Source organism: Tamandua tetradactyla, chromosome 7 (genome assembly GCF_023851605.1).
Source record: "Tamandua tetradactyla isolate mTamTet1 chromosome 7, mTamTet1.pri, whole genome shotgun sequence".
NCBI classification, from domain to species: domain Eukaryota; kingdom Metazoa; phylum Chordata; class Mammalia; order Pilosa; family Myrmecophagidae; genus Tamandua; species Tamandua tetradactyla.
This window is the reverse complement of record NC_135333.1, coordinates 139,180,434-139,205,682: the sequence shown is the minus strand read 5'-3', so window position 1 is coordinate 139,205,682 and position 25,249 is coordinate 139,180,434. Positions and strand designations below refer to the sequence as shown.

At 36.7% G+C, this 25,249-nt stretch overlaps 1 protein-coding gene across 2 annotated transcripts in view; it reads left to right on the top strand.

The window, feature by feature from the left end:
* Positions 1 to 25,249, top strand: part of PTPRR (protein tyrosine phosphatase receptor type R) — a 137,393-nt gene that overhangs the window by 77,413 nt on the left and 34,731 nt on the right. For both annotated transcript variants that reach the window (XM_077111433.1, XM_077111434.1), the window contains exons 5-8: positions 1,251 to 1,437; positions 4,012 to 4,096; positions 18,467 to 18,546; positions 18,948 to 19,085. In XM_077111433.1, coding sequence (XP_076967548.1) covers positions 1,251 to 1,437; positions 4,012 to 4,096; positions 18,467 to 18,546; positions 18,948 to 19,085 — 490 coding nt within the window. The remainder of the gene's footprint in view (positions 1 to 1,250; positions 1,438 to 4,011; positions 4,097 to 18,466; positions 18,547 to 18,947; positions 19,086 to 25,249) is intronic.

Sequence of the window (25,249 nt, the reverse complement as noted above, 5' to 3'; positions counted from 1 at the left end):
TGATTCTCTTTGTGTCAAATAACACAATAGTTGAGAAATGACATTACATATCAAACTTATGGGATGGAGCCAAAGCTCCAACCAGAAGTAGATTCAGAGGAATAAACAACAAACTTTTTGTTCATTGGATTTTTTTTCCTTTGGTATATTCTAATAATTTTCTATTGTTTAAAATTAAGCAAGAGCCACGTGACTATTTCCTGATGTAGGACTCCATAATAAACACGTAGACACCACTCAGAGGAAATAATTTGTCTGGCCTGGTATCTAGTCTCACCACTTTTACTCTCATTTGTTTTGACCTGTTGCTTCCTGTTCCCCACTTCCTTGGTATAACATCTGGCACCGCATTTAGGCTCCTAATGTACACCTAAATCCCTTTTAAATTTAAAAATTCTGTGAACACCAACTCTGATACTGATTCTTAATCCCTCACATGTTGGCTCCACACAGCTAAAGTCCCTGGTAAGAGTCACTCCTTCTACCCGGGACCCAAAGAACCTACATAAATAGGAAATGTCCCCATCTCACATCCCAACAAGAGCAGGGAAATTACAGAGGGAAGACAAATTGTAACGCAGCTTAAGAATATGTGATCCCTACTGTGCCTTATAGGTCTATCACAGAGTGAAATGAATACATGCATAAATATGCAGAATACAGAAACTGTCTTCTAGGGATTCACTCAGAAGTTTAAAAAAAAAAAACCCTACATTTTAAACTTTAAAATTCTATTTCGCTGGCAATAATAATCTGAACTAAAATAAAGAGATCATTTGTTTTTTCCTGAGCATCCTGTCTCCAAGAAAATCATGAGTACAATATTTTGATTAGAGAAAACATTAGGTGGCTATAGGATTTACATCCTGGACCCTCAGACAAATGTCTCAATAAAAGTTGATTTTATTTTATTTTATCTGACTTCTCAATCCAAAAGTGATGTTTACTTTTCCTCAATCTTTCAACTTAGTATTACTAGCCATCCTATTGTTTCAGTAGCAAGTATATCCATTAATAAATTATTGCACTTTCTCGATTCAGAATTATTTCCAACACCAAAGTTATCAGTTTTCTGTAAGAGAAGCATGGATAGTTGCTAAACTCAACTATGGCACCATGAGAGAAAAGATATTTGGCCTTGTTCTTGTGAAAGTTCTCACTGTATTGTGTGCATGTAAAAATGGACAGATTTGTTCAATCAAAGTAATTCATGTGGTGCTCAAGCCTAATGTCATTCTTCTCCAATGCAGGCGAGGATCCAACGTATCTCTGACCTTGGACATGAGCAGCTTGGGGAATGTTGAGCCCTTTGTGACTATAACAACCCCTCGGGAGAAGGTAGCGATGGAGTACCTGCAGTCAGCCAGCCGGATTCTCACAAGGTCACAGCTGAGGGATGTCGTGGCAAGTTCACATTTACTCCAGAGTGAATTTATGGTGAGCCTACTGCTATTACTCACTCTTCAGTAGGTGTATTGATATTCCAGGACTAGAGACACTTAATGAAATGACAGTGCCCTACCCACAAGTGGTCTGTAGTAAACAAATGGCTACAGTTCAAAAGGTTAAGTGCAATGGGTTTAGGCCCATCCTCAGTCTCACCAGCTATTTCTAAGTGTCTAATCTAGACTGTACTAGCTAAATTGAGGCAGAGTGTGCAAGAGTTTGCCAAGTAAAAAAGGGGCCAGAAGGCTCTAGGCAGGAGAGGAGCATTCCAAGAAGAAGAGTTTGCTCTCACTGCAGAATTACATTGTTCAGTCTGACTGGAACATTGAAATCAAGTTGGGGACTAAGAAAGGTTGAGTATATGAGGTATGAAAGAAACATGGATTTCAAAACATATTGAGGAGTTTGGACTTTGTCATACGTTTTAGAAGCATCTCTCTGTGTGCAATGGGGTAGCAACTACAAGGGAGCAGTTCGGAGTCCTTATAGATAATCCTGTGATACTCTGATGGTGGCCTAAACTAAGATGGTGGCACTGAGAAGGGAGAGACTCTCTAGGCATCTATAAGAAGTGAACATCGGTTGGATGAGGCAACCAAGGGCAAAGATGTCAGAGATAATGTCCCAATTTCTGACTTAAGAAACATGGTTAGGGTGGTGTCCTTTAATGAAATAAGGAAGACAAAGTATGGCAAAAAATGATGGTGAGTTCTATTTTAGACCCACAAGTACTGCTGGTAATAGTTTAATTCATGAAAGTATGCTTACCCAGAGAGCACTAAATCAGATTAGGCCTTTTGCTGGCCATGAAAATGTCAATTTTTATAGATCATCTTACTTCTTAAATCAGTTACGCATCTTCAGCCATACAGCTGTTAAGAATGATAAATTGACCCTTCTAGGGTTTATTCATTTATTTGTAACCACCCTAAAAGTGAGAGATTCAGCAATGTTAGATATTATTAACTCCATCAACTGTTTTTAAGTGTTCAAAGTAAAATACAGACATGAAGGTTTTTTTAAATTAGGCTATAGAGACTTAAAGAGAACCAGTCAACAATCACACAGCTAGCCAACAGGGCAGCTAGTATTCTTTTCTAGAATTGCAGGTAGTGATTTGTTCAGTGAAATAAGTCCTTAACATAGCCTGCATCCTTATAAGGAAGGATAAGGGCAACGTGGAGTACTGGGAGAGGGGATGGTGGAATATGACAAATTGTCAGTGTCAGAAAGTAAGATGTGAGAAGAAGGAGCAGGGAAGGGAATTGTTCACTTAGTAATTTTTGCCAAAGCAGACTGACTTGTTTGAAATTCCAAACTTGAACAATACAAACTTCCACAATTTTGCTTATTTCAAAATTTCACAATTTTGCTTATTTTGGTATTTTAAGCTGAGAAGTTGAAATATTTCATTGGAGCAGAAAATAAGGATGATTATTATAAATATCAAAATAGCACAAGCTTACAAAATGATGTTTAAAAAGTAAGCTACTTCTTTCTGCAAACCAAATCACAAACCCATAATATAGTCTGGCCTTACTCAAATTTTCAGATTGTCTGAAAACTACACTTTAAATTAATTTAGAGATAAGTTCTTTCATCTTAATGAATATTAGACTATTAGTGAGTTATAGTTTCCACTGGAGAAAGTTTAAATGATAAAAATATTTTATGTAATCTAAAGATTTAATAGCTATCAGCCATTAAATGTTATTTTATTCCATATTAATTTTAGCTAAATAATCTTATACAGAATTTTAAATAAGAGAGAAAATTATTTTATATAATCAAATCATCAGGTAATTGTTTGGACCTTTTTAAAAACTTTGGCTCATTTTTCTTTGTCCCAATCAGCTACAAATGCTCACCTTTTTAGGTCTAATGAATTTCTATAGAACCATTTCTGTTCTAATTTTTCCCTCATCGATCAGTTAAGGCACATGACATCTATTCTGACTGAATAAGAATATTTGTATTCCTAATTGGGAGACAACAGTGTTTGATGCACTTTACTAAAATATTGCATTTATGACCACAAATGGAATTGGAGCCCAATTCAACTCCTTAATACAAAATGTCCTCACAATAAAAAGTCCTTTATATTTACCATATTTGGGAGGGAAGTTTCAATAATTCTAAAAGAGGCATAATTAATGTTAAAAGGGAATCCATGATAATGAAATTTTTGTTGCTAAACTTACATAAAGATTTGAAAATAACTGAACAATACTGAAAATTGTACATATTTTCCACCCACCTGTTAATATATTTTCAACAATTATGTCAGAACAGGAGTGTAGAAACCTAATCAAAGTTTCATATGTCTCTTTAGTAAGAACACATAAAATGATACTCTCTAACATACAGGAATATTTCTTAGAAGTCAGCTTGTCAGGGTGTAGCCAATGTGTTTATTAAAGGAAAGGCGTGCGTCAACCAGAAGTGGGAGTCTGCTATTTTATAACTGACTTTGAAGTTCAATGAACTGTGGAGCAGATAGCCCTCTGTGAGGATTTTCCTCATGGCAACATTGGATACACAGATTTGATATCATTTATTTTCTAGGAAATACCAATGAACTTTGTGGATCCCAAAGAAATTGATATTCCGCGGCATGGAACTAAAAATCGCTATAAGACCATTTTGCCAAGTAAGTTTCTTAAATTGAAATGTTTGCATTATAAAGCATTATCTTTCCCCATTCATGCCTATAACACCCCTTCCTTTTCTCGTGATAGCCACATACACACCAAATTTGGAGCTGCAAATACATCTAGAATAGTGCCTCATTTAGGGTCAACTGATTTTTGACGAGGGTGTCAATCAATCAATGGGCAAAGTATAGTTTTCTCAATGAACAGTTCTAGAACAAGTATATGTCCACATACAAAAGAAAGAAATCGGATCCTTACGTAACACCATATCCACAAATTAACTTAAAATGGATCAAAGATCTAAAAATAAGAGATAAAACAAAAAGATCTGGGTGCAAGGGTGGTTCAGTGGCAGAATGCTCACCTTCCATGTGGGAGACCAAAAAAAAAGAAAAGAAAAACCTATAAAAATTTTAGAAGAAAGCATAAGTTTACATCTTTGTGACTTGGGAGTAGGTATGTTTTATTAAATATGGAACCAAAACAAAAGCAACCAAAGAAAATTAGATAAATTGTACTTCATCAAAATTAAAAATTTCTGTGCTTCAAAAGCCACCATAAAGAAAGTAAAAAGATAGCTCATAGTATGGGAGACAATATTTGCAAGCCATATACCTGGTAATTAAAAAAAAATAAAGATGAGTGTGGAGGGGAAGTAGTGAAATTGGAACCCATATACATTGCTAGGGATATATTACGTTGTACTAATTTGGAGAATAACCTGGCAGCTCCTCAAAAAGTAAATCGTAGAGTTACTATAAGATCCAGATATTCAACTACTTAGGTATATACCTATGAGAACTGAAAATATATGTCCAAACGAAAATTTGTACACAGATGTTCATAGCAGCCTTATTCCTAATAGTCAAAAGTCAGGAAACAACCAAAACAACCATCAGTAGATGAATGGATCAATAAACTGTAATACATGCATATAGTGCAATATATTTGATCGTAAAAAAGGGATGACATATTGATATATACTACAATATGAACAAATCTTGAAACATTATGCCAAGCAAAAGAAGGTTGTATGACCTCTTATTGTATGATTTCATTTATATAAAATGCTCACATGGGCAAATCTATACAGGCAAAATAGCCTGGTGGTTGCTTAGTGACTGCTAAAGAGTATGGGATTTCTTTTGGGGTGATGAAAATATTGTAAAATTGATTGTGATAATGATTGCAATATTTAGTGAATATGCTAAAAACCGTTGAATGGTGTACCTTAAATGGATGAATAGTACGATATATAAATTATATTTCAATAAAACTTTTATAAGAAAAAACAAAATTTATGCTGCATAAGTATCATCTTGAGTCCTTTCTCAAAACACGGAGTCCTGTACCCCACCGCCAGGGGTTCTGTTTCAGTAGGCCTGCTATTGGACCCTGGAAGCTGTACTTTTACAAACACCCCAGGTGATTCTGATGCAGATGATACCAGACTTTGAGAAACATTGCTATGGGCTGTGTGAAAGTTAAATTTAGTACTATCAAATTTATTGATATCAAGCAATGAGCTGGATGCCAGGGACTACAAGAAATAATCAAATAATCAGGAACAAGGAATAGTCTTATAAGATCAAAGAACTCTTGGACCAGAGAGGAGAGATATGTAAACAAGCAATTACATGTCTTCAGTGTAATAAAAACCATAATAGAGATATGACCCAAATAGTGTCGGAGCATAGAAAGGACTGAGCAATTAATTCTGCCTCAGAAAAAGGCAAAAATACCTCAGAGAGGAAGTAATATTTTCAGTCACTAAACAAACAACAGATGTAATTGGGATTTTGGCAAAACCCATAAACCTCTCACTGCAATAGCTCTGGGAAGATGGGGCCACAAGAGCTTTAATAAAGTCTTGACACTGAAGTCATAGAGTCTTTGATTCCATCCAGTAAGTCACTCAGAAAACACTAAATTCTCTCCATATTTATGATAATAGCAATAACATTAAAAAGAAGTAATTAAAGGAGTACCGTTAATGTTGTCCCTGGGGAAGCAAAGACCGTCTATGGGCTTTCCTTTCCCATGGAATTAGAAATGCATCATTAAAATCATTTCACTATCACATTTGTTAACTGGCCTGTTTAGTTAAATCTATTTACCTGCGATATAGCCACTGTTGAAAGATATTTTATGGCTGCAACTGGCTGAAAGGGGTGAAAGCACTGTGCAACAGAACTTTCCCGTCCTCTCTCTCTCTCTCTTTCTGTCAAAATTTAACCTAAAATTTACCAAACATAGACAGAGCATATGCATCCGTCCAAATTAGTATATCTACCCGAACCCTCAGCTAATCTCACAAGGATTTGAAATTATTTGGATTACCTTTAAAGTTCAGCCTTCTCTATTTCCTGCCCAGATGATATCAGACAACTGCTCATAGTCCTGTGTCAGCTTTTCCATTCCCAGAACTGGGTGGACTCTTGAACCAGGGCACCTGTGCTGACAACTGATGTTTGTAAATGATGGATTTTCTGTTGAAAATGTCTGTAGCTAGAATGTTCCACCCTCCCCCTGTGGCGCAAATAGTAATTTAGGAAACAGAGCCTGGAAAAGTCACACCGTTGGTTGAAAACGCATCATAAAACCCTGGAGTGAGTGAATATGCAAAGGCATTCTTTAGGGTTTATTTTATTCTGCAATATGAGGTAAGTTTGGAGACATTACATAAAATGATGATTAGCAAATGATCAAGAGATTAAATATTATGATTTTTTTTTTGGTGTTTTAAACTACTGCCAACTCCTCTCAAGTTTAAAAGTTTGCCACCTTGTACAAAATAGTGAGGTGTAGAGGATGTTTTGCAGTAGGTACATGGATGGCCAGGAACCAGTTACATTATAGTTGCTTCATTTAGGACAATGTCAGCCTGGCTCAGAACGCTCCAAATGATAGATTAAAATGTTGAGGTCATTATTTCAGTTTGCCAAAACAGCTGAAATGCGGTGTACCAGAAATGGGCTGGCTTTTAACAATGGGAATTTATTAGTTTGCAAACCTACTGTTCTTAGACCATGAAAATGTCCAAATGTAGCCATCAAGACAATACCTTCTTCCTGAAGAAAGCCTACCAGTGATCCAGGACTCCTGTCACATGGCGAGACACATGGCAGTGTCCACTGATTTCTCCCTTCTCTTCTGGGTTTTGCTGGTTCAAGCTTCTGGCTTTGTTCACTTCCTCTCTGTTTCTGTTGCTTTCTCTTTGTGGACTGTGTGTGTCCTTCTCTCTCAGGTTCTGGCTGTTTCTCTCTATCTTTTATCCTCCTATGAAGGACTCCACTGAGAGAATTAAGACCCGCTCCCCAGGGTACCCCTCAGCTGACATAACATAATCAAAAGTTTCTACCTAAAATAGGTCTACACCGACAGGAATGGATTCACTTTAAGAACATGAACTTTTCTAGGGTCCATTTAGCTTCAAACCATTAAAGTCATTTTCATATAAAAAATGTTGCAATATAAACAAATATTAGTGATAAAAATATGTCTAAGTTCTAGATGACAAAATAAATGGGGAACTACTTCAGTATGAAATTATTTGTATAATAATGGAGTATAAACAAGATAAATTTATGTACATTTCTTCTACGCAGTCACCTAATTTATTCAAATATAAAACAGTGTAGACACAATTAAAGGAACCCTATTTAATCTGGCCGTCATTTCACATTTTAAAATTTAGTGATGTTTCCTACCTAACTTCCAATTCCTATTTTATATTCATTGCCTAGTACAGTGCACATATTCAAATAAATGAGCCTAGTCGTTAAAGCAACAAGTTGTGTAGATAAAATGAGATATTAGGGTCAGACCTGATTTCCTCTCCTAGAGAATGCATATGCAAATTTGGCAGACTAGTTAATCTTCCTATGCCATCCTTTCCTCATCCCATAAAAATACTGATAATAATAGTATCTGACAGAGCTGTTGGGAGAATTAAACAATAGTATCTTTACAGCTTTATACTATATTTAACTATATAGGTTTTTCACTTATAACTTCTATTTTCTCTTATAATTTTCAGAAGGTTCTTCAAAAATGAGTTTCCATATAATCATATTCCTGCATTGACAAGTTTGTGCTGTCCGCTAGAACTCTCTATCACAAAGGAAATGCTCTACTTCTCCAATATGGTAACCACTGGCCATATTGGCAGTTGAGCACTTGAAACGTGGGTTGTACAGCTGAGGAACTTATTTTGTATTTAATTTTTATTTTAATTAACTTAAGTATAATTAACCACATATACCTAGTGGCTACCATATTGGATAGTCCAAACCTACATGCTTCTCTATCTTCTGCAACCAATTTGAAGATGACGCCCAGTCATCTCGGCCAGTCCCTCCCTTCCCTTCCATTTCCCACTTATTTTTCACTTGTCTGTGAAATCTATCCCATTCCTCTCATCCTGCCTTTGCCCATCGCTAGCCATGGCATTCTTTCCATTCATGTCATCACTTCTTGACTTCAAACCTCAAACCTATTTCTTCCTGGGTTTGAGATATTGTAAGCGCTGAATAGCCCTTGACAAAATCTGATAGGATGACCATCAGGATCCAGAAACCATTTCATCTGTTAAGCACATGCCTTGAATGTATTTTAAGGAGACCAGAGTAGAGATATTGATATCTTACTCTCTAAAATATAGATATAGATATTTAAGTATAGATATCTATTAAATATAGATATTTAAACTAGATCTGTAACTGTTCAATAATTTGAAGTTGTTGAGAGGAAAGAAGAGATAGGGAAATAGAAAGGAAGAAAGAGAAAGAGAAGGGAAAGAGAAAAAAAGACAATGGTAAGAAAGAAGGAAGAAGAGTGGTCAGTGCTCAAGGAATATTGGCAATTGTTATTGATACTGTACAGATGATCATAAATAGTACGTTAAATATTTATCATATAATCCAGAAATCTCTTTTATGAAAAAAAATCACAGTGACTTGGCTATTATTAGACTTTAAAATGTTCATAACGTGAATAAAATTGTTAACAACATTAACAAAAATAATGATGAGGATAATAACAATGATGACAAACTTTTTTTTAATACTTGGCAGTTACATTTATTAGCCCATGCTAATATGTTAAGAAGGCTTGGTTGATACCCTACATTTTCCCCAACTCTGTCATATGTTGTATTTTTGCTTTTTTAAAAAAAGGATTTGGAAACCTCTAAATACTTAGAAAGCACTATAAATTTATAATTTCCACACATAAACTTAATTTAGCTAGTCAGGGAACCTGCCTATAAGCAATTTTCAGGGTAGAGTTCCCAGATATCATATACATCATAGATGTTATGAAAACTAAAGGAAATGGGACTCTTTTCAAGTCTAATTGGTTTAGGTTGTTTCTGGAAACTTCTAATAATCTGTGGATACTGGAAAGGAATGAAAGTTTTCCTGTCCTCTTTGCTAAAAAAAGTAGAAAGAATCTAGAAAGTCAAAACCAGTATTTAAACTCTTCCTAGTGGAAATTAATTCTGAAATTAAACGCTTGGAGAGCCACATTCCAAACAAAAATCTAAAGAATACAAAAGTTAATAAACAGGGTGGTGCGATGGTGGCTCAGTGGCGGATTTCTCATCTACCATGCTGGACACCCGGGTTCAATTCCCAGTGCCTGCCCATGCAAAAAAAAAAAAAAGAGAGAGAGTTAATAAAATATAATGTTTGCCCTCAAGCGGCTCACCATAATCCATTGAGGACAGGTGGAAATGAAAGCTCCTAAAATACAAGATGAAAATTACTAAAATGACACTCAAGGAGCCCAAGCAGAGGATTAAGTGCCTAATTCTGCCTAGGAAAGTCAAGAAAGGCTTCAGAAAGCAAATAATTCTTAAACTGAGCCCTGAAGAATGAGGAAGACTTTGCTTTGTAGAAAGAGTAGAGGAAACAACATATGCAAAAACATAGAATCTGCAAGAGCATGGAATATTGGGGAATTTTTCCCAGATCATATTCCTAGACCACATGATATGCATGGAAGATAGGCATGATGAGGCCATGGGAAGAGGTAGTTAAAGCTCTGCTGTCCCTTCCAAGGTAAGGAACTTGGATTTCAGACTCTAGACCCGACCCTGCAATAGAACAGCCACCAGCCTATGTGGCTATGTAAAGTCAAATTTAAATTAATAAATATTAAACAACATTAAAGCTTCAGTTCCCTCTTTCCATGTTAGCCACATTTTAAGCATTCAGTAGGCACTTATAGCACAACACTAGCTTAGTTATAGAATATTTCCATCATTGCAGAAAGTTCTATTAGGCAGTGCTGCTCTAGGCTATTTTAGTTGTCAATTAGTGGTCATAATAAAAAGAGCTCAGTGGACAGATAAGTTTAGAAATACTTTGTACTATATTTTGAACTTCATAAAGTACATTAGCATAATGAAGAGCCTAAGAAATCCTGCTGTAAAAAGACTGGTTCAACTTTGTTTAATCTAGTGAATCCATATTTATTTGATTAGTGACCTCCGCTTTTTTAAGATGTCTACATTTGCATGCCATGGAAGTAATGACTCACAGATAATAGTTTAGGAAATACTGCTATGGTCGATTTGGAAACGCATATTGCATGTAGGCAAGGAAAGCATGTGATCAGATATCATTTTACAAAGATTGTCTTGGTAGCTATGAGAAGAATGGATTCGAAAGAAGCAAGAGTGAAGGTAAGGAGACCAGATAGGATGCTCGGATGCTAGTGTAAGAAGGTAGCCACGGGAATAGGGAGACAAGACAACCCCAGAGCATTTTAGGTGGCAGAACAAACATTATATAATGAATGATTGCACGTGGGAGATGAGCTCAATAGGACATCTAGTTTTCAAACTAGGCTCTGAAGTGATGGTACTACACCAAATAGTAGCAGTGGGCCTCAAAATGCATGTGGGGCATGTGGCATTTGACAAACCTGTGGTACACCAGAAGGTAATAACAAATAGAAAAACATGGCCTGTAAATGAGGAGAGCAGGATGGTCTAAGATATATATATATCTGGGAGTCTTCAGGATTTATGTAATAGTTAAAGTCGTAGAAATGAATGAAACCACCCAACAAGGCAGTTGAAAAGAAGCCAGTAAAGCGGTAGCAGGAAAACCATAGTCTAAATGAAGACACAATGCCAAGAAAGATATTATGGTTAACAGCTTTTGAATGTCACAGTGGTTCAAGAAAAAAAAAATACTGCAAAGGGACCAGTGGGTTTGGCAACAATAAGGTCAGTGGTGGGTCTCTGCAGGATGCTAGGGCTGAAATTGATCGTTGCTATTTGAGGAGGTTTGGATTGTAGATGAGGAGGTTGAAACAGTGAGTATGCTAAACTCAGACGTTCACCTGTGTAGTGAAGGAGAGCAATGGAACAATTACTAAGAGAGGAATGCATAGTTCTGACTTTAAAAGATGGACCAGACCATTTAAATCAATGCCGTAGATATTTATTGAGTATCTATTATATATAAGGCACTGATTAGTCAGGGTTCTCTAGAGAAACAGAACCAACAGGAGATATCTGTAAATATGAGCTCTATAAAGGTGTCTCACACAACCGTGGGATTGGAAGAGTTCAAACTCCGTAGGACAGGCTGTGAAGCTGGCAGCTCCGATGAAGAGTCTGGATGAATTCCACAGGAGAGGCTCGCTGGCTAAAGAAGCAGTGAAAAAGTCTCTCTTCTCCCTTAAAATGGTCTTCAACTGCTTGAATTATCTCAGTGGTGGGAGACATGCCTTAGTTGATCACAGACGTAATCAGCCAGAGATGCAATCAACTGACTGATGAGTTAATACACCAAACTTCTGGTTTATCAACCTGCCATGAAATACCCTTGCAGCCATGTCAGGCCAGTGCTTGCCTGACCAGACAATTGGGCATCATCACTTGGCCAAGTTGACACTAACCATCACAGGCACTGTCTAGACACTGTCTTAGAGAGATGGTGGGAGTGAAAAAAAAAAATCCCCCATCCCTGCACTCAAGAGGCTCAGAGTTAGGTTAAAGAAATCATGAGGTAATGGTCTAATCTTAACTCTTTTATATAAATATTGTTAAAAACAACTACCAGATTTCCTACAACACTGTGGCCCATGAAGAAACTTTAAACTTTATGGAAAATGGTTTTAGTATTCTAGAACAATGTTGCTAGTCCTAAAATAATCTACCCAATATCAGCTACCCAGGCTCTCAGTGAATTGAATAAACTGCTACATATGGTAACTGATAACAGCTTCCTCCAAAAAGTGAAAGGGGATTCAGGCCAAACCATGTGTTTGCAGTAGGACCGGCCAGAAGGAGTAAGTGTAACAGATAATTAAGACTTAATCCAGACTAACTCATCACTAAAATTGTTGTAGTGGTATTATCATGGCACTTAATTTTAGACTAAAGGAAATACCTTTTGCTATATTGCCTTTAAAATTGTCCTTTATCAGTCTTGATATTAATTGGACTCACAGAGCTCTGACTCTCAGAAACACTGAATTTGACTTCTGAAAATGCACAAAACCTAGATGTGCAGGACACAACAACTCTATTTAATGCCTCCTTAGGCAGAACTGGTTTGTTATAATGCTATTCACTTCTGAAATATTTTTTCCAAAATATATAAATGCAAGAAAAATAACATTGGCTTAAGCAATGTATCTCTTTCTATATATATAGAAAAAATATATATAGAAATATAGCATATATATATGCTGCCAGGGCTGATATAGTGAACTTGCCATGTTATATTTGCTCCACCGTCCCCAGAGCGTTACCTTTCTTCGAGTGTCCTGAATCACTGGCAGCAAGATGGAGTAAGAAGTAGTAAAAGGAGAGCACTGTGCCTTCCTTTAATTCCATGATAGAAAACGTGCACACATCAATTCCTCTCACATGTCACAAGTGAGAACTTAGTCACAAGGCCACAATTATTTGCAAGGGATACTAAAATAGGAAGTGTTAGGCTGTGTGTCCCACCAAGTTCCTGGCCAGAACCTGGGGTCCTGTTACTAAAGAAGGAGATGGTGAATACTAGTAGACAGCTGGCTTTTAATATCCCAACATGCATCTGTGTGTGTGTGTGTGTGTGTGTGTGTGCATGGGGGCCACTCGTGCTATTGTATACCACAGCCAATGACAGCTGAAGTGCAGATGGCACTGTACAATCTCGGCAATAAGCTTAGAGGCACTTTGCAGCCAAAGGCTCCCAGCAGGGAGCCCTCCACCATGCTATCCCTGGAGAAGTGCATTCAGCAAGTGCTGTTTATTCCATCGTGGCTTCCGGTTTTACCCATTTATTTTATGTTCTGCATAAATCAATCCATAATGCTGGCAAAAGATGTGCAAAGAAACAGTAGAAGAATTCACTTTGAGTGTTAAAATGCAACTCCACAGGGGTTCAAGTCTCCTGGGAGGAAAAGGATGAGGAAAATCCTTTTACATTATGAAGAACGTGATAAGCTTTCTGCAACCCGGCAGTTTTTCCCAATAGGAGTAGATTTAGTTTTGGGGTTCCTCAGGCTTATACAATTTGGGAGACACTCTTTTTTAAAAAAAACAAATACAGCACTATGAATACAAAATTAGGCACAAGGATGGTGGAGTTACACAGAGAAGGTAGGGTTTAACAAACGAGTATGATTGCTGAATCATTACATTGACATTTCTTTTTGTCTCTGGTATGTTCAAGCAGCTAGAAGTAAAAATCTAAAATTGTGGAATTGTAAACCACACCAAACTCTGAAATCTGCTCTACAAGTAATTGTTGCAATATGTTTTGAAATTTCTTGCTTTCTTGTATATATGTTATTTTTCACAAAAAAAAGATTTAAAAAGTCAGTTGTGATGACAAATGCGCAGCTATATGATGATATTGTGAGCCATTTATTGTATGCGTTGGATAAGCGCATGGTATGGGAGTATATAATATATATCAATAAAAAATAAAAGAAACTTCTACTAAAAAAAAATTAAGCATAGGGTAAATACTCACTATCCAAGTGAGTATAAATCTACCCCTGACCGACAGTTGTGGAAAGATAGAGATTTGTCATGACTTCAAGAGATTTGGGAGATAAGGGGTGGGGGTGGAGTGGAAAGAGTGTTTTTGTATGTTTCCTGCCAACCCGAATCCCTATAAGGTCTACATATGAGACTTCCGTAAGATAATGCGGACTTTGCAACATTCCCAGGCCCTGTCCTCTGCTCTGAAAAGCCTCATAGTGTACTGGCTGCATATACTTTGTTTCAAGACACTTGCTCCCAAGTCCTAATGTCCTAATGAAAGTTCAAGGCCCAGGATTCCAGGAGCATCCCATGTTGCTGCGCCTGGTACCAGAACCCCCATTCACAGTCAGATCACATCTATATTACTCAAACAGTCCCTGTCCCCGTTCCACTCTAATTATCTTTGCAGTCACCCTACCTCTTTTAGGGTCATCCAAAAGGACACATTACGTGGTTAATGCAGAATTTTTGGGTTCCCATTGGATAAGGGCTGCCTCTATGAACAAGATCTTTGAGGACTACCTGAGGGTCTTCTGACTAATTTCTAGAATTTATTAATGTCTTCTGGATTCTATAATTTCCCATCTGGCATGACCAGAAACTACCTGTGGCTTATAAAATCTCAAGACACTTTGATCTTTACATCTCACGCTAAGGCTATAGGTAGAATTAGCTTTCTCTTGCCAAAACCAGATTCCTCATAGATCAAATCAGCTCTAGCCATTTCCAGATGGAAACTCATATTATTACTAAGATAAATATGTATTATCTTCATTTCAAATCTCCTAGTGACTGATGGTCAAAATCTTACTATATTTTTAAACAGTTTTATTAACATGGCATACAATCTGTCAAAATATTGCTATATATTTTCAACATTATCTTTGGTAATAACATTGGTTTTAGCTCCAAGCTTGATACATCTGGCTTTAAATCTTTGTTTCACCTCCTGCTAACTATGACATTGGTTGAGTTACTTAACTTCTCTGTTGCCTCCATTTCCTAATCTATATAAAGAGAATATTAATTGTGCCCACCTTATAGAATTAAGATGACTTGTGTGACATCAGGTATAAATTGCTGCTGGCTCCTCTATCTCTGGCAAATATCAAGCCCTCAAGATTGCAATGATAATGACAAAGATGATGGTGAGGATGAGGCTCCCATGTTTCATGACTGCATCCCTATTGGTCCCCATATTAAACAACTATTTCTGTATAGCAAATTACCCCAAAATCTAAAGACTTAAAATAATAAGTACTATTTATATTTCATCAATTTCGTGGGCCATTAATTGGGGATTGGCTTAGTTGGATGGTTCTGGCTCCGGGATTCTCACAAATTACACTGGAGATGATGCAATTGGGGATGCAGTCATCTGAAGGCTCGACTGGCACTGAAGGATGTGTTTTTGAGAAGCTTCACTTTATGCCTGTTGGCAGGAGACCTCAGTTCCTCATCAGGTGGACTTCTTCACAGGGCTGCGTGAGTGCCCTCAAGACCTGGCAGTTAACTTACCCCAGAGCAACAGTCTCAAGAAAGAGAGTACAAGGAGAAAGCTGTGATGCCTTTCTGCCCTAATCACACACCATAATTTCCTCCATATTCTATTCATGAAGTTCAACCCATGCTCAAGGAAGGGAAATTAATCTCCACCTTTTAGGAGGAGTGTTAAAGAATTTATGGCTATGCTTGCAAGCTACCAGTGTCTCCATGGATTGGTTAGTCCTTTTCTCAAATTGTTATTTAATACCAATTAATGAATTCGTCTCATCCATCTTGGGAAATCATGCGGTCTGATAGGACATAGCTGGAGGGGCAAGGTCAGGTTGGAACCTGAAGTTCTAGATGAGATGAGGTAGTGAAATAAGAAGAAATGATTCACCTTCTGAAAGCAAAGCTGAGAGGCAGCATTGGGGAAGCCTGATACAAATTCCAAATCCAAAGAAGAGAAGATGCACAAGTTAGAAATGGGGTCAAGACTGTGTGATTGTGAAAACCTTATGTCTGATGAATCTTTTGTCTACCTTATGGACAGATGAGTAAAACATATGGGTTAAAAATAAATAAATAATAGGAGGAACAAATGTCAAAATAAATTTAGTAGATTGGAATGCTAGTGATCAATGAAAGGGATCACTAAGTGGTATGGTATGTATGAATTGTTTTTCTGTTTTTATTTCTTTTTCTGAATTGATGCAAATGTTCTAAGAAATGGTCATGGTGATGAATATACAAGTGTGCGATGAAAAAGAAAAGAACGTTCATATTGTATGTTGATTGGTTTTATTAATAAAAATTTAAAAGAAAAAAGAAATAGGGTCAAGAATCAGAAGCCTATGAGAAATAACATGTAAAGTCAACCTCACCATCCCAGCTTTACATGTGAGATTTGTATCTGCAACAGGAATAAAGATGGGCCCTAAGGTCCACAATAATCACAGAAGAGTCAAGAGGTGGGCATGCAGATGCACCAACAAACAAGCATTTATGCATGTCAGATGATCAATATACAAATTAAAGATGGATTATGGGAAGATGACAGAGTAGGAAGTTCCAGTAATCAGTCCCTATACCAGAACAACCATTAAACAGGCAGGAATTCTCTAAATCAACTGTTTTGAAGCCCCAGAACCCAGGAGACCACTGAGTGCGTAGGGAAGGGTGAGAGGAAGAGGCTGGTAAACTGCAGTAAATACCAGTAAAATGAATTGCTCTGGCCACATGGTGGTTACTGTCACCACCCCCCAACTTCGTGACAGGAAGCTACTGGAGCAGCTTGTTGGTGCCAGAGAGGGACATAAAAGTCTAATTCCCAAGCTCTGGGGGTGGAGGGGGTCTGTTTGCTGATCACTGTTTTAGATTACTACATCAGATTGCTGAGGGGCCGGACTGAGGGTGGCTGATGTTTCTGCCTGTCCAGATCAAAGATGGCAGAAGGGACTTAAAGACAGTATATATCCTCAGAGCTATGAAGGAAAGCGAAATTGCTGCATTGGCTGGGCAGGGGATGAGTCAGGCACCGCAGAGGGAGCTGTGGAAGACCATCCTGCTCTTCCTGACTCCCCAGCCTCTACCCATTCACCTCTCAGGGCAGTTTGGACCAGGCCGCTTCTCCTTTTGTGGTCCCCTGGCCTTATTTTGGCTGGGAAAGAATGACTTGGGAAACTCTTCTCTGGGGTGCCCCTCTCCCAGAATTTTCCCTCCAGGGAAAATCAGCTTGAGACAATGAAAGCAGTGTAAGAAATTATTGAAGTGGGCAGCATGGGACAAAGGCTTAACTGATTTAAGACTTACAGTGTAATACCTAGGAGAGGGAGAAGGTCTGTTTCCTGGAAGTAAGGGGGGCATGCAAACCCCTGTAAACAGGGGACCTCTAAGGCCCCTAGCCAGCACAAGCTCAGGACAAGGTACAGGCCAGAAAAGACCGGGAGGAGCTTGCATTTGCATTCCCCTTGGGCTGACCTTCAAGATTGGAGGCCTGCACTCTCCATGAGAACATCAGCCAATGCACAGACAGTAAAAGGTAGTTTTGCTTAGATTTACTTGGTCTTGTTAGTTCCTGTCATTCAAGAAAATCTCTGTCATATCACCAACTGGATATCAACTCAAGAAACAGATTTCTCAGGGAATTGATCCTAAAGTTGATATTTTTAAATATTAAAATATTAAATATAAAATATTAAGATGTACAGTGTACAACAAAATATTACAAGACAAGCAAAAATAAGAAGTTGGTAAAAATCCAGAAGACATCCACAAAGAATTGAAAGCAGGGACTTTAACAAATAGTTGCACACCAGTGTTCATAGTGGCATCATTCACAATTGCCAAAAGGTAGAAGCAACCTAGATGTCCATCAAACAATGAGTGGATAAGCAAAGTGTGGTGTGTACATACAATGGAATATTATTCAGCTATAAAAGGGTGAAGTTCTGATCCATGAGACAACATGAATGAACCCTGAAGACATCATGTTAAGTGAAATGAACCAGACACAAAAGGACAACTATTGTTATGATCTCACCAATATGAAATAAACAGACTCACAGAGTTAGAATCAAGAATACAAGTTACAGGAGGTGAGGGGGACAGGTAGGGAATAGAGAGTTAATGCTTAAAATACACAAGTTTCTATTGGGGGTAATAGAAAAGTTTTGGTAATGGACGGTGGTAATGGCAGCACAATATTGCAATTAATAGTCCTGAAATATACATTTGAATGTGATTAACCTTGAAATTTTAGGTTGTATATATGTTCCTAGAATAAAACCTCTTTTAAAAAATCCATGGAACTGCACAAAAAAGTTATAAATTTGTGTGTAAGTTTGTTTAATGTATTCTTTCTTGTTTTCTTCATTAGATCCCCTCAGCAGAGTGTGTTTAAGACCAAAGAATGTAACTGATTCTTTGAGCACCTACATTAATGCTAATTATATTAGGGTGAGTGAATAAATTTAAATTCCATACTGATGAGCATGTTGGCTTACTCGTTGGATTGTTGGCTTCTTTTTTTTTTTCTCAGATTGGATTAAGTTTTATTTAACTTGGTGGCTGGCAAATTTTCTTGTTGGTTTGAACCTAACCATAGCGGGTTCTTTACGACCTCATTTACTGTGCATTTGTGGCTTCAGCACTCTCATGGAGAGCTCAGGGGGGCACGAGCCATATACGATGAATGAGAAATACCCGTGTGAATTGTGGCACTAGAGTTGATGAAGCTGCCACAATCCATGTTGCTTTTGGACCAGTGCAGCTGCTTTGTTCTGAGGATCGTTCACCTAAACTGTCAGTGCAAAGGCATGAACCTAAAAACCAAAATTTTGTCATTTCACTCTATCTAGGGCTACAGCGGCGAGGAGAAAGCATTTATCGCCACGCAGGGTCCCATGATCAACACCGTGGATGATTTCTGGCAGATGGTGTGGCAGGAAGACAGCCCTGTGATTGTTATGATCACAAAACTCAAAGAAAAAAATGAGGTATGATCTCTAGCCATGATTTTGCAGGTTCGATTGCTGCAGCCAAGCTATTTATCAGTTAAAATGCCATGTACTTAATAATAGATTTGTTTAAGGTGGAAATTTTGAGACATTTAAAGCCTAGGTCACTTTTATACCTCCACAAAACGGTGATTGATGTCATTCTGTGAGTGGTGATCGTATTTCAGCTCAGTTGATGTATTTGACTTACACCTGATATTTCCTTTGCACCCATTTGTACACATTTTTACAGTAAGGAAATAGAGGTCCTGAGTTAAGAGCTCAAATGTAAACAGGGAAATTTTCTAAACTCACGTATTTACCAAGTATTTTTTGAGCACCTACTATGTGGCAGGTGCAATTCTAGTTACTGGAGACACATTAGTGAGAAAAACATACAAAGATTCCTGCTCTTCTTAGAAAAAAAAACAATAAACCTAATAAATTCAAAAATGATATGGTGTAATAAAAGGAATAAGCGCGGACTTCCGGAGAAGATGGCGGCTTAGTAAGACGCGCGGGTCTTAGTTCCTCCTCCAGAAAAGCAACTAAAGAAACAGAAACAATACAAAACAGCTCCCGGAGTCACGACAGAGACCAAAAAAGACAGCGTACCCCATTCTGGAACGGCTGAACGGGTAGGGAGAATCCACTGCTGTGAGATACCCGAGGGGTGCACGTTTTCCCGGCTGGGGTGGCTGGCGTCTGGGGTCCCCTCCACGCACGTGGCTCCCCGGTCTGACTGGGAACATTGGATAGCGGGGCCCTCCCGTCACGCTTGGCGTCTCAGGCCAGCTGGGCAATTTGGACCGGCACTCCCCCAAGCCACGGCCAGCGACCCCCGCCTCCACGCGCGGTTTCCCGGGCCGACTGCCCCGCAGACAAACGACCGCCACGAGCGCCACCTACTGGGCAGGAAAAGAAAAACAGAGCCCAGAGATTCCACAGAAAAACCTTTCAACCAGCTGGGTCCCACACCCAGGGAGATCTGATCAAATGCCCAGACACCAGCAGAAAATAATGGATGACGCTCGGAAAATTGAAGAGATGGCCCAATCAAAGGAACAAACCAATAGTTCAAATGAGATACAGGAGCTGAGACAACTAATGCTGAATATACGAACAGAAATGGAAAAACTCTTCAAAAACCAAATCAATAAATTGAGGGAGGACATGAAGAAGATATGGGCTGAACAAAAAGAAGAAATAGAAAATCTGAAAAAACAAATCACAGAACTTGTGGGAGTGAAGGACAAAGAAGAAAAAATGGAAAAAACAATGGATACCTACAATGGTAGATCTAAAGAGACAGAAGCTACAATTAGTGAACTGGAGGATGGAACAACTGAATTCCAAAAAGAAACAGAAACTATAGGGAAAAGAATGGAAAAACTTGAGCAGGGAATCAGGGAACTGAATGACAATATGAAGCGCACAAATATACGTGTTGTGGGTGTCCCAGAAGGAGAAGAGAAGGGAAAAGGAGGAGAAAAACTAATGGAAGAAATTATCACTGAAAATTTCCCAACTCTTATGAAAGACCTAAATATACAGATCCAAGAAGTGCAGCGCACCCCAAAGAGAATAGACCCAAATAGGCGTTCTCCAAGACATTTACTAGTTAGAATGTCAGAGGTCAAAGAGAAAGAGAGGATCTTGAAAGCAGCAAGAGAAAAACAATCTGTCACATACAAGGGAAACCCAATAAGACTATGTGTAGATTTCTCAGCAGAAACCATGGAAGCTAGAAGACAGTGGGATGATATATTTAAATCACTAAAAGAGAAAAACTGCCAACCAAGACTCCTATATCCAGTAAAATTGTCCTTCAAAAATGAAGGAGAAATTAAAACATTTATAGACAAAAAGTCACTGAGAGAATTTGTGACCAAGAGACCAGCTCTGCAAGAAATACTAAAGGGAGCACTAGAGTCAGATACGAAAAGACAGAAGAGAGAGGTATGGAGTAAAGTGTAGAAAGAAGGAAAATCAGATATGATATATATAATACAAAAGCCAAAATGGTAGAGGAAAATATTATCCAAACAGTAATAACACTAAAAGTTAATGGACTGAATTTCCCAATCAAAAGACATAGAATGGCAAAATGGATTCAGCTTTAAGACAAGATAAACTTATGAACCATGTAATAACATGGATGGACCTAGAGAATATTATGCTGAGTGAATCCAGCCAAAAACTAAAGGACAAATACTGTATGGTCCCACTGATGTGAACGGACATTCGAGAATAAACTTGAAATATGTCATTGGTAACAGAGTTCAGCAGGAGTTAGAAACAGGGTAAGACAATGGGTAATTGAAGCTGAAGGGATACAGACTGTGCAACAGGACTAGATACAAAAACTCAAAAATGGACAGCACAATAATACCTAATTGTAAAGTAATCATGTTAAAACACTGAATGAAGCTGCATCTGAGCTATAGGTTTTTGTTTTGTTTTGTTTTGTTTTGTTTTGATTTTACTATTATTACTTTTATTTTTTTCTCTATATTAACATTCTATATCTTTTTCGGTTATGTTGCTAGTTCTTCTAAACCAATGCAAATGTACTAAGAAATGATGATCATGCATCTATGTGATGATGTTAAGAATTAATGATTGCATGTGTAGAATGGTATGATCTCTAAATGTTGGGTTAATTTCTTTTTTTCCGTTAATTAAAAAAAAAAAAAAAAGAGAAGGGATAATTGGAGATGAAGGGATACAGACTGTACAACGGGACTGGATATAAAAACTCAGAAATGGACAGCACAATACTACCCAATTGTAATGCAATTATATTAAAACACTGAATGAAGCTGCATGTGAGGTATAGGTTTTTTGTTTTTGTTTTTTTTGTTTTTTTTTCTTTCTATTATTGTTTTAATTCTTATTCTGTTGTCTTTTTATTTCTTTTTCTAAATTGATGCAAATGTACTAAGAAATGATGAATATGCAACTATGTGATGTTATTAAGAATTACTGATTGTACATGTAGATTGGAATGATTTCTAATTGTTTTGTTAATTCTTTTTTTAATTAATAAAAAAAAAATTTAAAAAAAAAAAAACTAAACATGCAAATACCATATGACACAGCAAAAAAAAAAAAAAAAGGAATAAGCGCAATAGGAAAAGAAAAAGTATACAAGGATAAGGGGATTGGATTCACTGGGCAAAGAAAGTCATGAGAATGAAATAATAGGCTGCTGTATTAAATAGGGTTGTGAAGCTAGATTCCTCATAAGGAAGGTGAGATTTGACCAAGACTTGAAAGAAGTTATAAACACTAAGCAACTTTCTCAAAATCTTCAAAATAAAAAAATCCAAGAAAAAGAACAAAATTTTTCCATTTCCATGCCCATCATCTTTTCTAAGGATTTAAAGTGCAGAATACTCATTCTAAACTTTGCATCATAACAATAAAATTGTCATTCCTGAAGGGTACTATTCAACATAACTCTTACATTTTAGGGCATTTTATTGGGATATTTATAGTCTGATTTTGGTCAGCATATTTTCTTTTTTTTTAATGATTTTTTTATTAATTAAAAAAATTAACAAACAAACAAAAACTTTAACATATCATTCCATTCTACATATACAATCAGTAATTCTTAATATCATCACATAGTTGCATATTCATCATCTCTTAGAACATTTGGTCAGCATATTTTATATGGAGTTTTGTTGTGCTTTTTTTTTTTTTTTTGCTTGTTTGTTTTCTTATCAAAATTACTATACCAAGGCTTCACCATGATGATGACAATCCAAGAAAACTGAGCTTTCTCTTATATCTCTTTGGTGAATTATAACCCTTGAGTGTCAAATAATCCTGCTGCTAATCAAGAGAATCCAGGCTCACAAAACAACAACTTAGGAGTTTTTGCTAAAGTAGATGATGGATTTTTCTGAAACTTATTCTGGAAAAAAATTATATTTTTGGCCAACAGATGAAATTATATACTATATTGGCTTATTAAATAAATAATATAGTATAAAACAGGGATAAGTGCTATAGAAAATAAAAAGTAGAGCAAGATAAATGGATTGTATGTATTGGCAGTAGTTTGAAAACACATAAATAATTCATGGATCAAAATGAATTTATAAAAAAATATATATTACCTACAACTCAATGATGGTGAAAATACTATGCATAAGAACTTGTGAGATGCTGCTAAAAGGGTTCATAGAAGGAAAGTTATAGACACAAATACTGATATCATAGAAGAAAATTAATGAGCTAAGTAATTGACTTCAGTTGGTAAAAGACTAGAGAGTAAACACAAAGAAAAAAGAAAGGAAGGAATAATTAAGAGCAGAACAATAGTGAAATATAAGACAAAAATAACAGGATCGATAAAAACAAAAGTCAGTTTTTTTAAAAAGCCAAATAAAATAGTCAAAACTGGCAGAATTAATAAAAAAGTATTAATTATTCACTAATTAATAATTAGTAAAAAAAATTAGGAAAAGCTATAGATACAGCAGATACATATTTTTTTAGTTAGAAGGCACCAAGGACAGCTTTATGAAGATTTAGCAATATTTCATAGTTTTGAGCAGAATACGAGTCCTGTGCACTCTGCTTTGAGTTACAATTTTCTGAATAGATTGTCATGATGTAAATGTCTCCTTGAAGTCTAGTCATACTTTTACTAATTCTATTTCTTTGAATAATAAAAATAAAATCACATAAAATCAGCATAGAGAAACAGTCTAAATTATGTAATTATTTATCAACATAATTTATTATGTGAATGTTTTGAAACAATTAAATTGTATTTTCCATGGGAAACATTACTTAATTTGTCTGTGTTGCTTATTTCTTTGGAATTAAAATATGACAAAGCACAAATGAAATGCTGTATCTCACAAGGATTACAGAATAAGTCGTAGTAACTGGAAATTAAATCATGAGTTTTTGTTCTCTTGACTTCCATCCTTGAATCTTGTGATATACTCTGATATTTATTCCCTCCTAAAGAAAACATCACAAGTATGTGTCTAACGCTTTAAGCTATACCTAAAGCAGAGTTTTATCAGGACCCAGGAAACTAAGATTGTGAGAAGTAGTTCCTCGGCACCCTATAGGTATGTACTATGTGACATTTAAAGACTCCAACGAGAATGATTTGAGCTATTGGCAAATATGTCAACAAACACCCATCAGACAGTTGCCTTTCTCTGTTTCCAATATAAGGTTATTTTTCATTCTACCAGAACTGCTGTATGAGTCAAATAAATATTTCAAACTGATAGAAAGTTAGTTCATGATGATACTCAGAATTTACCAATCTGAGTCTGAGTCTCTTTCAAGTGCAATGATTCCTGGTACCCAACCCGTTGGTTCCATCCCCACATTTCACCTTCTCCATAGAACAGTCAGATGGATCTGTTGCAAATTTAAAAAAAAAAAATTTTTTTTAAGTAATGTTCACTCTCACGAGCAACTGAGGTTTTTCTTTTTGTCTTTGGCTACATAACTCAGAAATTGAAGATGTGTTTCGTTTTTTCCATTTTTAGTCCCTTTTCTTTCTAGGTATTTCAGGCTATACCTTCTGGGGATATTAAGTATGTCAAGTATGTTATGAGTCACGTGTCTTTTATGTGCAATCTACTATGCGCATTTTCCTGTAGCCAGTCATAATCCCAAATATTGCTATGAAGATTTGAAAATTTTTATTGTCGATGACTCATTAAATTAAATTTAAAATTCCTTTCTGTCCAGACTCTCCAAAGAGGTAAGTGTAAAATTATAGAGGAATGTTGTATGTATCATAGCTCAAAATGATAATGAGAAGTCTGAATCAAAAGAAATACACAACACTGCCAGGAAAATCTTTTTTATCAAAAATATACTGATTTTCAATAGTATTGCATGTCATTGCTTGGAATAGACAAAATCATTTCCTCAAAAAAAATCTGGATTTGGAGCTTATCTTTAGAAATTCCAGGGCTTTATGTTTTCATGAACCTTTCTATTTTCTGATAAAAATAAATACCAGTTTGCTTTTGTAAAGCAAGAATAAACAAAAATAGAAAAATACAGAGCTGACAAATCAGTTATCCAAATTGCAATATAAGTTCATTCATTTAGATAATCTTAAGAAAAATCCCTCTAGAATAAAACAAAACATTTAAAACACATTTGTTCCG